Source organism: Pseudopipra pipra, chromosome Z (assembly GCF_036250125.1).
Source record: "Pseudopipra pipra isolate bDixPip1 chromosome Z, bDixPip1.hap1, whole genome shotgun sequence".
Taxonomy (NCBI): Eukaryota; Metazoa; Chordata; class Aves; order Passeriformes; family Pipridae; genus Pseudopipra; species Pseudopipra pipra.
In genome coordinates this window covers 23,166,489-23,184,645 of record NC_087581.1, presented here as the reverse complement: position 1 = coordinate 23,184,645, position 18,157 = coordinate 23,166,489, and the positions used below count along the sequence as shown (strand labels likewise).

General features: G+C 42.0%; 1 protein-coding gene across 1 annotated transcript; it reads left to right on the top strand.

The window, feature by feature from the left end:
• Positions 1 to 1,596: 1,596 nt before the first annotated feature.
• On the top strand, positions 1,597 to 9,599 carry TMEM174 (transmembrane protein 174). Its single transcript, XM_064643046.1, has 2 exons — positions 1,597 to 5,898; positions 6,857 to 9,599. Exons 1-2 carry the CDS (start codon positions 5,267 to 5,269, stop codon positions 6,951 to 6,953), a joined length of 729 nt encoding a protein of 242 aa, XP_064499116.1. The 5' UTR covers positions 1,597 to 5,266; the 3' UTR covers positions 6,954 to 9,599.
• The last annotated feature ends 8,558 nt before the right edge of the window (positions 9,600 to 18,157 follow it).

Here is an 18,157-nt window from a genome sequence, read left to right as displayed (position 1 = left end):
TGCACGCAAAGTAATGAGCAAACACAGCACAAAGAGGGATTTTGTATGTGGGAGCTGATTAAACTGGCATGACTCAGCCATGGGAAATGTCTGTATGAAAAAAGGGAATCCACAAAAGCCAGTAGGCATATTGTCCTCTTTTCTCTCAAATGTTTCTTACCTAGTGAGTTTTTCAAGGATGCTGCTCCTTATATGCCATCTACAATACAAGCTATGGTTTGCCATCTTTTTGATTATTCTTTTTTTAGCTTTTGTTTGACCTGTTTTAACAGTGATGCCCACTGCTGTGCATGATTTGTGCATACAAAGCCTTGCACATGTCGAAGGAGCCTGTGTATCTCTGGATTTCTCTTGCTATTCTATAACAAGGACAGAAGCTGGGATATTTTACCTGAAAGATATCATGCAACCAGGAGCTATGCTGGGTTTGTGCTGTTGTCTGGAGCACTCATTTTCTCAAAAGGCTTACCATCAAAAAAGTGTTTAAACAAATCTTGAAATATGTCACCATCTTAAAAAAAAATACAGTTGCATCTGGTTGCTAACTGAAAAAGTATTAACCTTTTTTGCTGCCTGCAACCTGCTGAGTTGGTTGTTCCCAAGATGCACCCAAGAGACCAGACAAATCAAGTAGTATATGTTGACTCAGCTGAGTCCTCTGTAAAAGTGACATGATCTTCTTGCTTTTCTTCAAGATCATTGTGTTTTGATCATCTACTGCAGAGTCTTCAGCGTGGATCACTTTATTTCTAAAAAAGCAGTCTTCACAGAAAGCACGGTTTAGAAAGCTGCTGACCTGACTTCAGACTCAGCATCTGAGTTTCCTGTGAAGGCTAGGTGTTACCTCTGAGAACAATGATTGAAAACTGAATTTCTTTCTGTATAATTTTGAGAAGATGCTTAGGAAATAGTTCAGTGTGTAGCTGTATAAGCATCTTCTACTTTTGACTTGAAGAATCATTACTTGAACACTTAGAGGATGTACTGGGTGCATCTCCATAAAGTGCTCAGCACTGAGGGAGTTAACATAGCCAGTGCAACAGTATTTGCCTACTGTGGTTTTGAAATCTTGCAGCAAGGTCAGAAAATGTGAGTAAGGGGCTAAGCAGATCTGCCTTCAGCACTGAAGACTACCACTGGGTGAAGAGCGTTAGAGGGAGGAATTTTTGATGTGGGGAGTAGGAGTGAAATGTCTATATTAGAAAGGAAGCAACTCCTTGTAAAATTATAAAAGTAGCTTAAAATAATATGGAATAGCCTTTTTATTGAGGAAATGAGATACTTTATTGTCACACTAATGGTGCTATAACCCTCTTTCTGTCCTAAGGTTAGCTGAAGTGTTTGACATACAAATGCTAGGGAGCAAATCAAGTTGGTTACTGATTCACACTTAGTTAAACAAGCAAAGTGGGAGGTAAGGGTTGCTTATCCTTTCTGAGTGAAGTTAAGGTCTCTCTTGCTGCCAGCACTGACATTGCTCTGCTTCTAACTGCAGCACTGCAATCCTTTGAATATGAGAAGGATTCACAAAAATATAATTAATGCCTTTTCTCTAGGAGTCTTTCTTCCTGAATCACCAGCAACTGAAAAAAAAAATGAGGTTGCACAGATCTTTGTAATGTTGCTATGTTTTTAGGACAATGACACTCTCTGGATTGCACCCACTCCACCCTTGCCCTTTCTGTTGCTGTATCCATTTATCCCTTTTCCGTCCTATCTCTTCAGAGTCATGACTTCTAAGTCCAATCCCTCCACAATTCTGCAGTGAATGTGCCAGACTTCATCTAGATCAGTGCTCCTCCCTCTATCACACATGCATATATCTGAATAGTTAAGTATGGAAATACTTTCAATTTGGTGTGCCTGCCAACAAGATTTCCCTGGAGCACATAAAACTACCTTGCAGGTAAACATAGTTGTGGGCAGCTGGTTGAACCTGCTCCTCTCAATTTGTTTTTGCTTTGGTGCTGGCAGTGCAGTAGTTCAAAGCCCTGGAGTGCAAGGCCCACTTGTGGTGGTTCTTCATATGCTGGCCTTACACATATTATTTGTATTTTCCACTAAGGATGCCATATGCAGTTGCCTTTCTCTAGGAAAAAGTCTTACTAAGTCAAGTCATTGGCTAAATCTCCCTGCAACTGAATGTTTCATTATGGAGTGATAATTTGCACCTGCTCATTTTTAAGCCAGTCGGTGTGCAATACCATGTGTTATGTGGCTTCATTTGCATGTTCTTTGATAAGTCCCTGCCTACGTTACAGGCGTGTGAGAAAATAAAACCTTACTACAACAGGCTGATAACATGTACAACTGTGTAAAAATAAGTAACGGAAGGAGAGAAGAAAAGAGTTAAGTGAGGGCCTGTGAGTCTTTACTGGGGTGGCTCTTGAAACAGGTTAGAGAACTGAGGACATGCAGAGCACCTGCTTCCAGCAGCAAACACTGCAGGAGAAGTCTGCGTTGGTGATAGAAAATTACATAGAAGAACAGAAGGCAAAGCAGTGCATGTGTTGAGGGGTAAAGTCTGAAGCAGATAAGAACGACACTGTAGTGAGATCTGAAAACGGCACTCATTCTGAAAAACCTCACTCTGACCAATTTCTTAGGTTCCACAAAACTGTTTTGCTTAGGAGTTATTCAAGGTAAAAGGGGAGGCATATAGTAAATCAGCATCTTTAAATGAGTTCCCGGAACACACACTTATTGGCAAAGAGAAGTACTGGCCTTAAGAAAATCAGTGTGATCCAGTAATCTTTTAAGACCTTGACAGCTGCCTAAATGCAGCATTAGCATTGTCTGGGGAAATAATCGGAGAAGGCTTAGAGGAAACTATCTCTTACAAAGATAGGGCAGTTTATAGAGAAAGTAATTTTAATGTAAGTTTCACAGAAATTTCACAGAATATTCTGACTTGGAAGGGACCCACAAGGATTATTGAGTCCAATTCTTAAGTGATTGACCCATACAGGGATCAAACACACAACCTTGGTGTTATTAGCACCATGCTATAAGCAACTGAGCTAATCTCAGGTTAGATTCTACTGCACCAAATGGAAAGTGTTTTCCATCCTATTTTCAAAGTTCCAGTGGCAAGTAGCCTGGGAAAGAAAAAAAAGAAACCTGTATTCTCCATCTCTACTGTACACTTGCTCAACAATCATGAAGTCATGTCCTAGACCAGAGGCAAAGAGAGAGGCGAGGGGTGATGCAACACCCAACCTGGAAAATTCTGATTCCAAACAGCATCTAAGGACCATTGCTTAGGATTGAGGAAGTTCTTCATCACAATCCATGGCAAATAGCAGTTGCAGAGTTCTTGAATGAATGAGAGGAAAAAGGTGACAATACATCTGTATATACTATTAGTAAGAGAGCCATTATAATATAATATAGTGCTGCTTTTAAAAGGTTGTTGGAAAACCTGGAAGATTCAACAGTGGTAAGAATGATTCATGGTATGGAAGAACCTGATTTTCAAAGAGCAATCACGGAAGTTCATTCCATTAAGTTTAACAAACATAAGTTTAAAGATTGCTTAAATTTTGGCTGTAGTTACCAATACAAGGACAGATTATCTAGTATTTCAGCACTTTCTAATTTAGTTATCATATGAAACCACTGCATTGCAAGCCTGAACTCTTTGCTCCTTAAGAGGTGCAGAGAATCCTGACTGGACTTGGTACTGTGGGAAAAGCTGGTCTTGAGTGTATATGTCAGAAAATTTGCTGGCACCCTGGATAGTGGATGAAACATAATATTGACTTTGGTAACTTCACAGATGTTTTCTGAAGGAATCCAACACTAATATTCCTCAAGGTCTATCTGCTAACAAATGAGAAAGACACATCCTAATTGCATTCAGCAGTGGGGTTCAGTTTTAAAGGTGCCAAATTTGGTGGGCAGCCTCTTTCAGAAGAGAGCTGTTGTCACACTCTGTGATATGAATGCACAGTAGACTAAAGGCGCCTTTACTGACTTTGAAGAAGCAGGCTGAAAGGTCAATTTTCTCGTTCTAGAGCTATTTTTATCTTAAAAATCTCAGGATAAGCTTGCTTCCCCAGAGCTGCTGGTAGCAGGAGATAGTATTATGGGTTCTACTGCCTGAGTAGTAATCAATGTCCTGTGTATAGTCCTCTGCCATGCTAGTCAAACAGATCAAGTTGTTGGAGATTTTCTTCCTTAAGGAATTGTACAAAGACATTCTACCATAACCCTCCAACAGCAGTTACTTTGGTCTGAAACTCTTAGGAAACAGAAAATCCCAAAATTCAGTTAATCTTCCTGCTTAATATATGGCACATAAATTCAGCAGAACAATTCATTGTGATGTGAAAAAGTATTCGAGGTACTTCTGAGTACAGGATAAGATCCCTTACTCTACCAGGTTTAGCATTACAGGAGATGTTTTCCCATTCCTGCAGTGATGTGCTATTCAGGGTATGTAGGCATTAATCTGTATAAACTCTGAGGAAGGGGTGGAGATCCCACAACCAAAAACATCCACAATTAAGGGCAGTTACGCTACCTTCAAGCAGCTGGAAAGCTGTGGTTGGCTTGAAATAACATTTCTCCCATAACCAGCAGCTCTTCCAGGTTTTTCAGTGCTCACCACCCTGTTGCTGCTTACCCTCCCCCCCACCCACCCCCCCCCCCCCAGTGGTTGCCCAGCAAAATATCAGAAAGGCTACTTTGATATTTTTTTAAACCGTGGAAGCTCTGGACTGCAGAACCAGCTGCAAAAGAGGTCCAGGCACAGCTATAAATGTCACGTTTCAGAGCACAGCAAAGCATTCCTAGCAATGGCCATGCGTTCTCCTGCAGAAAACGGAGCTGGAAGTGGAGAGCCAGAATTGCCACACTGCTGTTGACTAAACAGATGCTGTCCATATGTTGGATGCATCAGCTAGCTGGGGCCTAGGAAAAGCTGCAATAGTTCTGGCTTCCCTTTTCTCCCGTCCAGCGTGGGCACAGTAAGTATCACAGGTGCTAAATTAGAGGATAAACAAAGAGATAAGCAGCCATTCAAGGGTGAAACCGTTTCGGAAGTGATAGTGGTAATTCAAGAAATTTTTTGCAATGGCTTCAGGCTTCACTTGCCAGACCTTTATTCTCCTAAGCAAAGTTTATTCTTTCACATGATGGATTCTGTTAACCATACACACACAAAGTTCTTGTATAACTAACCTGAACCTTCGACTTTAAATGCTCTGCCAAGTCCCTTACAAGCCCCCTTTCTCTTGAGGCAGAAGATACATTATACTCAGTAATGGAGCAAAACAACAACAGTGTAGAAGATTTCTCCTTGAATGTCTTTTCTGTTACTCCTTGTCAGACAAACAGATCTGATGCCCTGGTGTCAGACGGGGATAAAGCTGGCACCACTCTGCTCTTTTCAGGTGTGTTTTTGGGACTGGTGGGGATCACTTTCACCGTGATGGGATGGATAAAATACGATGGCATTACTCACCTGGAATGGACTCAGTTACTAGGACCTATTCTGCTGTCTGTTGGGGTGACTTTTATTCTGATCGCTGTTTGCAAATTTAACATGCTCACATGCAAGCCCTGTAAAGAAAGAGAGGAAAATGTGTCAGACCTCGACCAGTCTGCAAGCGGGCAGTCCTTTGTCTTCACCGGCATTAACCAGCCTATAACTTTTCATGGTGCCACAGTGGTACAGTACATCCCTCCACCGTACCCATCCCAGGAAGGCATTCCTGTGAGTCCCAGCTACCTTCACCCAGTGCTTAGCTGCTGCAGTGCTGTTTCCTCCAGTGCCTCTCCAGTTCCCACCCCAGGCTCTCCTCACTTCTGCCCTGCTTACCCTCTGGATAACCTGGCTTTTACTGGAGATGAGAACTACACCACTTATCCTGCAGAGAATACCAGGAATCACAGGTACATCTTCTGAAATGCCTTAGCATGTTTGGACACAGGCTTCTGAGTATTTTAAGTACTATGTGTGGTTTCATAGGAAACGAGAGCTAGTCTAGGGTATTTTCCTTTCTCAGACTTTTTTTGTCTTTGTTAGAAATTCTTCACAAGTAAAGAGTAAGGAGGCATACTTTTCTTGAAAGTATTTTTGTCTAATTTAAATTCACTTATAAATGCCTTTCAATTTTCTACTAAATCTCTTGTTGTTTTTGAAGATACTAGTATATGCTGATACTATATATGCTCCTGTCTGTGGAGGTTTTTTAATGCTTATCTTACTACCTTTAGGTTTTTGTATGTACAGCCAGAGGCTTCCATTCAAACGCAATCAAACACATAAGTCAGCACGCAAAGAGCATTTCTGCAACAATGCAGTAATCAGTCTGGTACCAGATGCTCTCCCTCCTGAATATGCCTGGTGACAACATGCTCCTTTCCTACTGTAGAAACCTTCCAGCTCTTACTCTTTTACTAGATTTGAGGCATAAACCAGATCACTAATATTACACAGCAGTATGAAACTTCTTAAATTGTACACAAAATAATTTTATATAGTTCTTTCCTCTAAGGAAAAATATTCTGATTACAGGAATTACTCAGAATTATATCCTTCCCAGAACACGAGTCACTGTTAGTTCATTTATCAAAGCCTGTTTGAAAAACTGCTGACTGCCTCATCCTCAGCAACATAGTGACAGGCATAGGCAGGATGAAGACAAAGGTCACCTCCTGGCATGTTTATACTTCACAAAAAGAACAGAGCAAACAGCAGAATCTCAGTAAAACTTCATCTCATAGCATTTTCTCAAGAAGCCAGGAAGTACTTCACCCAGATAAGGCTATCAGGATGAAGCACTGAGGTTACTTGTATGCTTTGTGTTTGGTAAATTCTTTTTGCATCTGCTCCTCTTCCTCTTTTCAGGTCAGAGGACAGTTCTAATGAGCCAGAAGAACTGGGGGAAGACTGTAATAACTTGTCACCTCCACCTTATGAGGAAATATACCCACTGTCTTCATGAAATCACCATGGGCAACAGATGACAATTCTAAGAAATGCCAACATGAAACCCAGAAAATCTTTTCTTTAAGCACTTGTGTGATAAGCAAGTGTGAGCAAGATCTTGGTATTGATACACAGTTCGGTATCACTGAAGATATTTATCCAATCCCTTCTTTTTCTCTGTCAAAATTCATTAGCCCTTTGTGATGCAGTTTAATAGCAAAACTATTAATAGCAAAGCTATTAAACTCAGGGATCTAAGTCCCTATTAGGACTCCCCAGTAAGAAGCTTGATTGCTCCTGGACATTCAGCATCACTGGAAAACATTTGACTTATTCTTGATATATTTTTACTCTTGATTGCTTGGGAAACTTCAAAAGTGCTCAAGTGTCTGATCCATGAAAGTGCATATTATATCTTAATTCTGTCTGATTCTTTAGACTAGCTTACTCATTAATAAGTCCAGTCTACAAATTAGACTCCCTCTGCTTGGTTTATCTGCACAACCCAGTCCTGTAGCACAGCTCAGTCCTGTAGGCATTTTTGGGGCACCCTGCTTAAACCAGAACATCTCAGAACAGAGAAAATACAAATAGTGACTTCTGCCCACTTTACACAGATCTCTAAGAGATCTTGCATGCGTCAAATTCAGTTCCCTTCTCCACCTGCTGGGATGCCAAGCACTGTCTCCCACCAGAAGTCCAAATAATAACTACTAGGTTAATGTCTCTAAAGAAAACGGCACCTTTCTGAAGCCTCAACAGGGGTGTGTGGTCCTACCACTGTTAAGGACTTTGACAATCACAGCTTCTACCTGCTGCACCCTCACTCTGTGGTAGAGCACACAACTCAGTCTGTAGGTTTCTCCAGAGCATTCAGGCAACTATGGGCCGCAGTGAACTTTCTTGTGCAAGTTCAGTTTTCAAGATCAACATGGTTCCAGGCATTGTATCCACAACAATGTATTAGCTCAGTTGGTTAGAGCACAGTGCTAATGAATACCAAGGTTGTGGGCTGGATCCCTAAATGGGCCTTTCATTCAAGTGTTGGACCTGATGATACTTGTGGGTCCCTTCCAACTCAGAATATTCTGTGATCCTCTGAAGTGTATTTACAGCTGCATCTAACAAAGAATGTGACATATAAGCTCTGAAATTTTGCAATCCAGAATGAAGGTCCAAAAAAACTTTGCTCAGGGACTGTTTAAACCCCAGAGCAATGAGATTGCTGTGAGTCTCTATGTTTTTATTTTGTATTTCCACACTCTGTGCCTAGAAGTGCCCTGACACAGCTGGACAAGCCAGTATTTCCCTATGCAGAATCCTGTCAGGTTTGCCTGTCTGCCTCAAAGGGCTCAACCCAAAAGCTGTTCTTAGCCCTCTCTTGCACGAGTGGACATCACACAAAATGCTCTAGAGGTAATGGTCACCAAATGGTCATCCAAAGTAACCAAGTGGTGCACTGCTGTTGGGCCTGTGGGCCAGTCTCCAAGCCTGGCCTAGCACAGCTAAAAGCAGGTGCCCATTATGGAATGGATCAACTTTCTCTTACTTGTCAACGCAGCTTTCTCAGCTCTTGCCAGATTTCATCTGTGATTGATCTCATTCCTAAGGGCTGGAGAAGCTTGGCACTTGAGCACTGACAGTTGCATACCAACCGGATGTATCTGACAGCTTGAAGTCATGGAGTTTCCATGCAGCCTCCCTAGGCTCTGGGTGGAGTGGTGCATTCAGAACATTGTCCAGTTGCATGGAGCTGCCGGTGCACACCAACCTCCTTGTCCTGTATACATAGAGGTTGCCAAGAAAAAAGCATTTTTGGAGGGACAAAAGCCAACCACTGCACTCCACAGTGGTGGACAGATGCTGACAGAGGTCATATTTGAGTCACAAAATGTAAACTGACTCAAAGCTGGATTAGCAACTGAAGCAGCAACTACGAAACAGTGACTACAAACTATGTGCGGGGTTTTTCTCACTAGAGAAGTATGGGGCGTGCTGGTTTTCAGCAGCGATGGCTGGAGTTAGCAGGTAGGCACGTGTGGTTGGAGAAAGGGAGGCATGCTGTTTTCAGTATGATCTCTATGGGATTGAGTGAGAGAACAGATGATCTAAAAATAAATGCAAGTTTCTCTTATGGAAGTCTCTTACTCCTCTTCCAGAATTTACGCAGAGGTGAACTCATCCTCCCTCCACAGCAGGAAACTGGAAGGTCCCAAATCCCCAGTTAGTTCCACATGGACAGATCCCTGCACTTAGCACGTAGTTCTGCTGACTCCAGCAAGCACTGCAATAGCACAGAGGTCAGGCTTGATGGATCCAATTGCAGGACTAGGGTCAAAATTTCTACTCAGTCACCCTCCCCCACAACAGGAAAATTCCTTCAGTCAGAAACCACAGACTTTTCCTGCTGCTCTTCCTTCCCGTGTACATGGCATAAATGTGTTTCATGGGGTAATCATATCTTTATTGCATCAAATCATACTGTCAGAGTAAATGAAAAAACCTAGAAGGTTGCACTGTGGACTCCATATTTATTTTAAAGTTTAGTTCTGTAGACTCTAAATTCATTGTGAGAGTCCTCAGTTTCTTTTTGAAGAGAAGACTGAATATTGAATTTAAATAGCTACATATTAAAATGATCTTGACCGATCAGATGAATTCTGCCTGAATTCTGTGGGAGTGTTTTAATGCTGAACAGATATGAGAGGCTCCAGCCTGATGACATTTCCTTGCTGTACTGATTGCTGATTATTGTTTTTAAGAACAGGGAAAAATTCTATGAAGGCTTTTCTTCCTTCTCCTCCTTCTACCTTCTCCTTTCATCCATTTTTTATAAACAATTTTTTTATCTCTAGGGTGGTTTTTTTGTTTGCTTGGAGGTTTTTTGTTGGGGGAGGTTGTTGTTTTTTCTTGGTGTGGGGGGGTATTGTTTTGGTTTCGATTTATTTTACTGTGATATAACCATCACAGGAATTCTCCTCTCAGCATTATGAATTCTTTCTGCTCTATAATGAGTGAAGGAACAAACCTGTTTGCAAAGGTCTTCAACCTAGGTGAACTGTCACAGCCCTTCTAGATTATACTGATTTAGCTCCACAGAGCATCTGGAAGATTGTATTTGAGATTTTGCTCAATCTAGTTTTCATTTAAGCTGGAGCTCTTCAAGCAAAATTACGTTGTTCGACATTGCTTGCCTCGCTACTGCAGAGCTGTAGAATGTTGGGGGTTTTGTAGTTAAAGGCACCTTGCATTCTAGTCATAGTGACAGAATGTTGTATGTGAGTTTTCAACTATGTAACCCTGCATGAGTTGTTGAGATTTTTCCTAATAGGACTCTATTTATAAGATTTTGACCATAAGCTGGTTAACATATGAAATCGGTTGAGACATCTATTGATACGAAGCTGAGCATGACCTGTTCATTGCAGTAAAAACTTTGCACAGTGCTGCTCTAAGATCAAAAACCTATTTCCAGACACTAAATACCACATGCCAAACGGAGCTGCAGGGTGCGAATTTCTTCTCGGATAAAATCTAAATCCGAAGTCTGATTTTTAACATCGGCACTGCCGCGCCTGTGAGGCAATACGGGAGTACAGGAGACAGGGTTCGATTTGCTTTGCTCTAGCAGCACTTTCTCACAGCAGCGGAATCCCACCAGCGGTACCCGCTCCTGACACCGATGCTGCCGTGAGAGTGATGGTCCCCTGCAGGCGCTTATCCCAGCGCAGAACCTGCGATGGCGAGGGTGCTGAAATCCTCCGAAGAGCTATTTTTAAACTGAATTGGGATTTAGGAAGTCTGGGTCTCGAAACAAAACAAACCAAAAGAAAACAACCAACCAAACAAAAAAACCAAAACAAAACAAAAAACAACCAAAATAACCCCAACCAACCAAACCAAACCAAACCGACAAAAACAAATAAGCAAACCAAACCGACCAACCAACCAACGCACCCTGGTAAGTAGGGCTTGTTCCTTTCCGGAGAGCCCCAGGGACGCACACGGCGGGCCCTCGGCGCGGCGGCCCCTCCATCCCTGGGGGCTCCCCCCGCCCCGGAGCGCTCCGCCCGCAGTCCCGCCGGCACCGCCAGGGGGCGCCGCAGGGCGGGTGTGCCCGCGCGGCCGCGGAGCTGCTGCGGTGTGCGGGGTCCAGGCGATCGTGTCCCCCCACTGACCCCACAGGGGCACAGCTGCCGAGCCGGTACCTTTTAACCGGCTGCTTCGTTATGTGGCACCTGGTGTTTGAGCCCGGGGAGCCGAAGCTTTTCTCCTTTGCTACGAATGCTAAGATGCTGTTGAAAAGTTCCCTGCCATCGCTCACGACCGAGAGTTGGCTTGCTTACGGAAAAAAATACCCGTGGTGAAAGACCCAGGGAAACCGCCAAAGGTATCCTGGCTCCCACAGCAGGAGTGGACATCTGGAAAGACTTCGGCTTGGGGGAAGACGCTGCACAATTCACTCACATGCACCGCCTGCCCTCCTCCTCCTCACCCCTGTGACCTAATGGACAGGCTTCTCTCCACATGAAGGAGCAGGGGAGAGTCCAAGGGTCATTCGTGAAGAACTAGGGCATGCTGTTTATATACAGCACCTACCATAATCTGTGCCTGCTGCAAGTATCACTATTGGCTCCACTTTAGCTGTCAGGATGAATAGACATCAACAGGATGTGCAGAACATCGCTGTTGCCACTCCATCCTCAGTGTGAATCAGTGTGTCTGTTGGAGAAGCATACAGCAGAGCCAGGTTGTGCAGTGCTGCTCAGCAGGAGTGGGTCTGAAAAGGAAACAGCAGGTGCAGAAAACTCGGTATCCACATTCACTGCATGTTGGAGAGGTTTATATCAGAGCTAGTTATGTGGACTGGAAGCTGATTAGTAGTTGAAATACAAATATTGTTCTCCTATGGTGTATTTTCTGGTCCATCTTCATCCAATAGAAGTTACTCTGCAAAGCCTCATAGGGCAAGTGGGGACTGTAGGGAGAGTCTCTTCAAAAGTTCCTGATTTAGAGACACTCTTTGCCCTACAGGCATAGGGTCATTAGCAGCAGATGCAGAAGTTGCATGTGGTAGAGCAGACCTATGCAGACCTACCCGAGAGGCTTGGCTCAGCTTCCTGACACCAGCAATCTCACGGAAGAGCCTTTCCCAATACTGATGGAGGTTACTTTCCGAGGTCTCAATGTACAATGTCCACACCCTCCAAAGGTACATGTTGTCTCATCTTGAGATGCAGCAGGTTTGTGTCTTCCTGAACAATATTTGCAAAGAAATGGAGAAGTTTTTCTACAAGGAATAGGAAAAATGGCTCCCCACCTATTGTGTTCTTGTACCTCGCCCCATATGTGATAGTAGCACAGGGTCAAGGGTAAATCAGTAATGCCATGATTGTTTGTATCTGTGGCTTGTCTAATGAGCAATTGATTGCATCTACGCACGCTATTTAGCAAACACCATGGGAATGCTGAAGCAGAGCAGTTGCTGTACTTCTTTTATAAAATCCTATGATGAAATTGTTGTTCTCTTGTTTGGGTTATATTGTGTTAGATTTTATTTATTTGTTTGTTTATTTTTGCAGATGAATCATTAATCTATATGTAAGATGCTGTTCTTTCTTCTTAGGGAAGAGGGCATGCTATTTAACAGCTCTGGGCAGATGACCTGATAATTTCATGTTTTGCATAGCTGCAGCATCCTCTTTACTTACAGTTCAGTGGGTCTTATCAAGAGCTTAGCTCTAAGGTAAAGCTTCAGGCTCTGTCAGCTAGAAGACATACCTAAGGAAATATTGAACAATAATGCAGTCCGAGTCCATGACTCAAAAAAACCGAACAAACAAAAAAACCCCCCAAAAAAACCCCAATCCCCCCAACCACAAACAAGCAAATCATCACAAACCAAAACGAACAAAACCAACCAAACAAAAACCAACCCAACAAACGAAAACAAAAGGACCAATACCAAAACAAAGAGGCGTGCATTTTAAACTTCTAGCCATGGAACTGATGGTAGCTTCCATGTTAACGGACACTGCTTGGGGTATCCTTCTTGTTTTTCTGCTGCTCCACAACCCAAACCCAGGCAGAAACAGTCAACGTTGGCATTCAAGGCAGCATTGACTTGTCACATTGCCTTGTGTCCCCCAATACCTGTCACACATCTCTGTGGTCAGCTGACACAGCTTTGCCTACACAGAGGCCTGGCACAAGCTGGCAGCTTGAAGGCTGTGATTTACACCTCTTTGCTGTATTATTTTGTCATCCTTTGCTTTTAACCACCTTCTGCGTTCATGTAGAGCAGAACAGCAGTTAGCACAGCACATGCGTTATGGTAACTGTTAATTATCATTTTCAAAGAACACATTCATTAGATAAATAGTTGGCCTCACTCTGCTCATACCCTCAAAAGGGAGGAGAAAAATAAACTAAGACTTCAGCAAAAATGAATCTCTTTAAACTTGTAGAGGTGCTATAGTACTTTTTTTTTGCCACAAAACAGCAGCTCCCTGAAAAAATTTCCATGAAAATGAACAGAAAAAGACAAATTATTGTAAATAGCGAGTCACATAGCTACAAATTTTACATCTATAATCCATCAACACACTGGTTTTACTAATCCTGATAAAACATTGGGGCAAGTTAAGTATTATTTTTACTGTGTTTGCTCAAATAAGGCTTATATATCCCACTTCCCCAGATTTTGCCCTCAAATTGGAGGTACTTAACTGTTTTGCAATGTGCCAACACTCCGCATTATTGTAGACTCTTCTGTGTTGTTTTGATCTTGCTCTCCTTGCTCTTCATGCTCTCCATGCTAGCTGGGCAGGACTGATCAGGACACCCATAGACAGCACTGTGCTGCCACAGAGGCAAACATAGATACACATGAACTCAGCACACACACTCAAAGAGTAGAATGACTGGTTTAAAATCACCTTCTGTAGGGCTGTTCAGTGGGAAGTGGACTAATGTGGCAATTGATGGCAGACTGCAGCACTGGGAGCATCAAAGTGGAAAAGATTTGCACGACTCCTGCTGTGGTAGGAAATGCACGAGCCCTTTCATAAATTGTTCAAGCTCCATGTTAAAATCATTTAGGATTTGGCCTTGCTTTTAATAGAAAGAAGGAAAAAGTCAAGAAGAGAGAGTAAGTCTTAACATGGCAGTAAAGAGAAAACTAGGTAATGGCTGGGGGAAAAAAAAAACTTCTTTTGCACATTATGCTACCTTTTTTAAAGCCTCTGCCTTCTCAGCCTGTACTCTATGTGTTGCTCTTACTATTAATGGTTAATCAAAATCAAGCAACAAATGTGTTAATCTTCAGTGTTTACTTAACCATACAAACCAGGAGGTGGTGACCCACAGGGTAGCATTACTAAGATGTTTTAGTTTTATGTTACATATTCAAGTATTTTATGTTACCTTCCTGTTATTTTCACAAAAAACAACCTCTACTCCATCTGTTTAGGAAAAAAAAATCCAAATGAGCTGCAAAACTATGCCCCTGCTTCCAAACAAATAGTGAAACCTTAATGTGAATAAACATGCCATCATAAGCAAAGCCTTGTTTGTGATCTAACTGGATAATAATTCACTTCTAATATCATCAGCTCAGAATGAATATCAGCCTAAGTACTGTTGGTGCAGGTGTAACTTAATGAATTCAGGCTCATTTTATCTGGCACTTAGTTGCTTATATTGGTGTTGGGAGCATTAGGTCCCTCAATTTTTCATAATGAGCAACACCATTAAACTGCCACAGAGCAATATAAATCAGAGATTTTCCTTAGACCCCATAAAACAACTAAAAAAATGTTACGGTTGCCAGATTCATTGTGTGCTTTTATATGTCCAGCAAGCAGAACCGACTATAACCCTTTTCGTCTGGCTATTATTTTTGCTATTATTTCAACAGTGTGTGAAAATCAATGTGGCAATATAAGACAAGAAGGCTAATCTGAAGAACTCACTCTCAAAGGCATAGAGGTGATAACAGGATCCTGAACGCAGAACAGGATCTCTGCTTGTATTCTTCTCTGCTGCACTAGACACATATTTTAGTCAAGTGAAATTCACAGTACAAGCAATGATGTCAGAAGACGGTTTATGTGATCACAGAGTCATGTCATGAGCCCACTTAGAACATCTTGGGTTGCATGATTGCATGTAGTTGATAATCACATGTGGTCATGCCAAAAATGCACACATCTTGATTGAACGTATTAACAGGTGTCTGTATTAAGTTGCTGTAGACTGAAAAGCAAGAATGGAAATATTAGGAAAAAGTATCCATTGGTATTTTTCAGAAGTTGATATTATTGTTCATTATCAGAGCATAAACTATTTTCATTGTTCCCATTGAAAGGAGTTACAATATGTTTTATAATAATAAAAATAATTCAAAATTTGTATCTTGCAGTTAAATTTTCCATCTTCCATTAACTAAAGAGCCTCTTAATCCTAATTTGGTGGCCATCAACAGTATAATTTTATGTTATCCAACTCTCTGTCCTCTCCCTACTGTGAGAGGAATCTTTGTCTGACCTGTCACAGAGAACTGAGAGAAATCCATCTGTTCCAGAAGTGGCAAATTACACACTGCTTTTCATGATTCATACATGAATATGTTTTTTCATCTCGCTGTGAAAACTTCTAAGATGTGCATTATCTGCAAAACTGGAATAAATTCAGCCATGGTTTCCTAAGTGGAACCAACTAAAATAGTGTTACTTGCCCACTATTATGCAAGATTGGTCCAATGCATCTGAAAAATAATTACCTTCATATAAGGTATTTGTTGTTATTTACCGGCCAGCTATAGGAGCTGAAGAATATGATGAATGCTTCAAATCAGTTTTAATTAAATAGCTGACAGAAAATGCCCAAAACAGAAATCTTGGCTGCTTTTATAAACAATTTGTAACTAACATATGAATAAACTGCATATTTGAATTTTCACCAACACAACTGTTTCCCCCAGGAAATCACAATTAAAATCTGAAGTGAATGTTCCTTTAGAAAGTGCACTTTGTTTATAGAAATAGTCTTAGCAGTTAATGGCTGGCAAAGCTTCAAACTCAGAATTACATTACATTGGTAATTTTAACTTTGTCATCTTAAATAGATCCAGTTTGGATGCATGAATACAAGCAAAGTAGGACAGCCCTCAAAGAACTGCCTTTAAGCAGGCTTTATTCTATCCCATGAAGCTTTGTAATTCCTTCTGCTATTATTAATAGCTGTTAAGTGCTGACAGCATGCTTGGCATTGAATGAAACGCAGGAGCAGACATGGTTCTTGTTAAGGGTGGCCCTCGGGAGGTCATTTACTGTGTGTAACAACAACAACTTTATTGGAGTAGTAACCCACTAATACAGCTGCAGCTTGGGTATCAGGAGATGTCGCTGTTTAGACGAAATAGTGATGTGCACATACATGCAGATATGACTCCTTTTACACACTAATTTTTTCATAGGTAACATAGGCTATCAGCTAAGTAGAAAAGAGTTTTGGAGGTAGACAAAGAAAAGCTATGGCCCAGAATGCCATTTTTGCAGGGTTTTCTCCCTCAGTAGTGGATACTACTGGGATAGGTCAAGCACTTAGGAGCATGACAGGCTCTGGGCACAATGGGATGGAAGGACAATCCTCTAGTGCTAGAGGTTATGGAAGGTTGAGCCACAGGATTAAAGGAAATTTCAGAAAAGAACAGGCAAGAATTTCAAGCAGAGGGGCCTTGAAGGTGTCTTACAAGATAGCTTCCTTTTGAGCCAGGAGCTACAGATGTGATGAAAAATAGTGTGGAGGGGTTGGTGTGGGAGACAGCTGCAGACCCTGAATCCTAGGCATCTAGAGAGAGCTGGAACTCCAGAGCAGAAGACATGATCTCCTTCTCTTTCACTGCAGGGAAAGCTGGTATGCCCAGCAGACACCATCTGCCTACAGTCACATCACTGTAGGTATGCCCCATTCCTGACCTTTAAGGTCCTATGAGATGTCATTGGCCAGTTTTAATTTAGCCATGAGAGACCTCTGCTGCATCATCATCTGTGGAGAGTAGAAGAGAGGGAAGAGAGGTGGTGGTGCAAACGTGACAAGTTTGCACTGTAAGATGTATGTGAGTCAGGAGCTTTGCAAGAGATGTTTACCCTCCAGCTCCTGGTCAGGTACCTGTGCAGTGCCCAAAGCAGAAGAAATGGTGACTAACTCCCCCACTCAATGACACCAGTGCTCACGTCCACCAGTGAGTCTGACCTGACACATAAACGTCACAAAAGCAGGGTTCACCATCCTCTGCCACTGTCTCCTTTGGATCTTCCCTAATACTCTGTCCCTGTGTCCAAGTAGTACTTTGATATTGCAGGTGAACTCATGTTTGTGTCTTCTTCTCCAGGGCTCTGCCCTGCTACTCCAACCATAGCCACAACTAACCTTACCTTAAGCAAGTCTTGCTGGGGGCTTCTGACTTGTAAGCACGAGAGATAAAGCTCCACATAAACAGGTGCTGCACCATGCAGAAGGTAAGTTACCCCTGGGTATACAGGTGCTGACCAGTGATAATGGCAGGAGAAAGTACGTTCGAACAGGTCAAATAGTTCTCTTGAAACTGTTTATCCTAGTTTTATTTTAATTGCCAGGATGTCTTGTTTCCTGCTGCACCCCTTCAACACCACCTACTCTCGAAAAAATACGAACCAGCCTCCTCCCCTCTTTGCTGTCTGTGTCATAACACTAATTTTAGATGCATGTGCTTTTTGAGTACCCTTGCTAAAAGCAGCCAAACTGTCAGAAAATGCTCAATAACACTCTGAAAACCACATAGCTTTAAGGTGTTGTATCTCGGTACTCAAAAAAATATTAATTCGGAAGTCACTAGTCACTTGTGGCCATTTGGGCTATAAAATATATGAATGAAAGGGATTTTTTAACATCCTAGGGAACAGAGCAGCCTTGCTTTCCATTCTCCTATACACAGTGTTTCCAATGTTGTTAAAATCTGCTTTTCTGTAAACCCATTGATTCTTGTGGTTTAACCCCTGTGTTTGCAAAGGCTGTTCTCTGTACAATGTTTAGAGAAGTTATACCCAATGGATCATGATGTATTTTTAGAAGAAGCATTGGAGGGGATGGCATGAAGTGGATATCTGGAGGAACTGCACAGCAACTGTGCAGAATGAGCTGATTTCCGTATCATTTCTCTGCTGGGAACATGCTCTC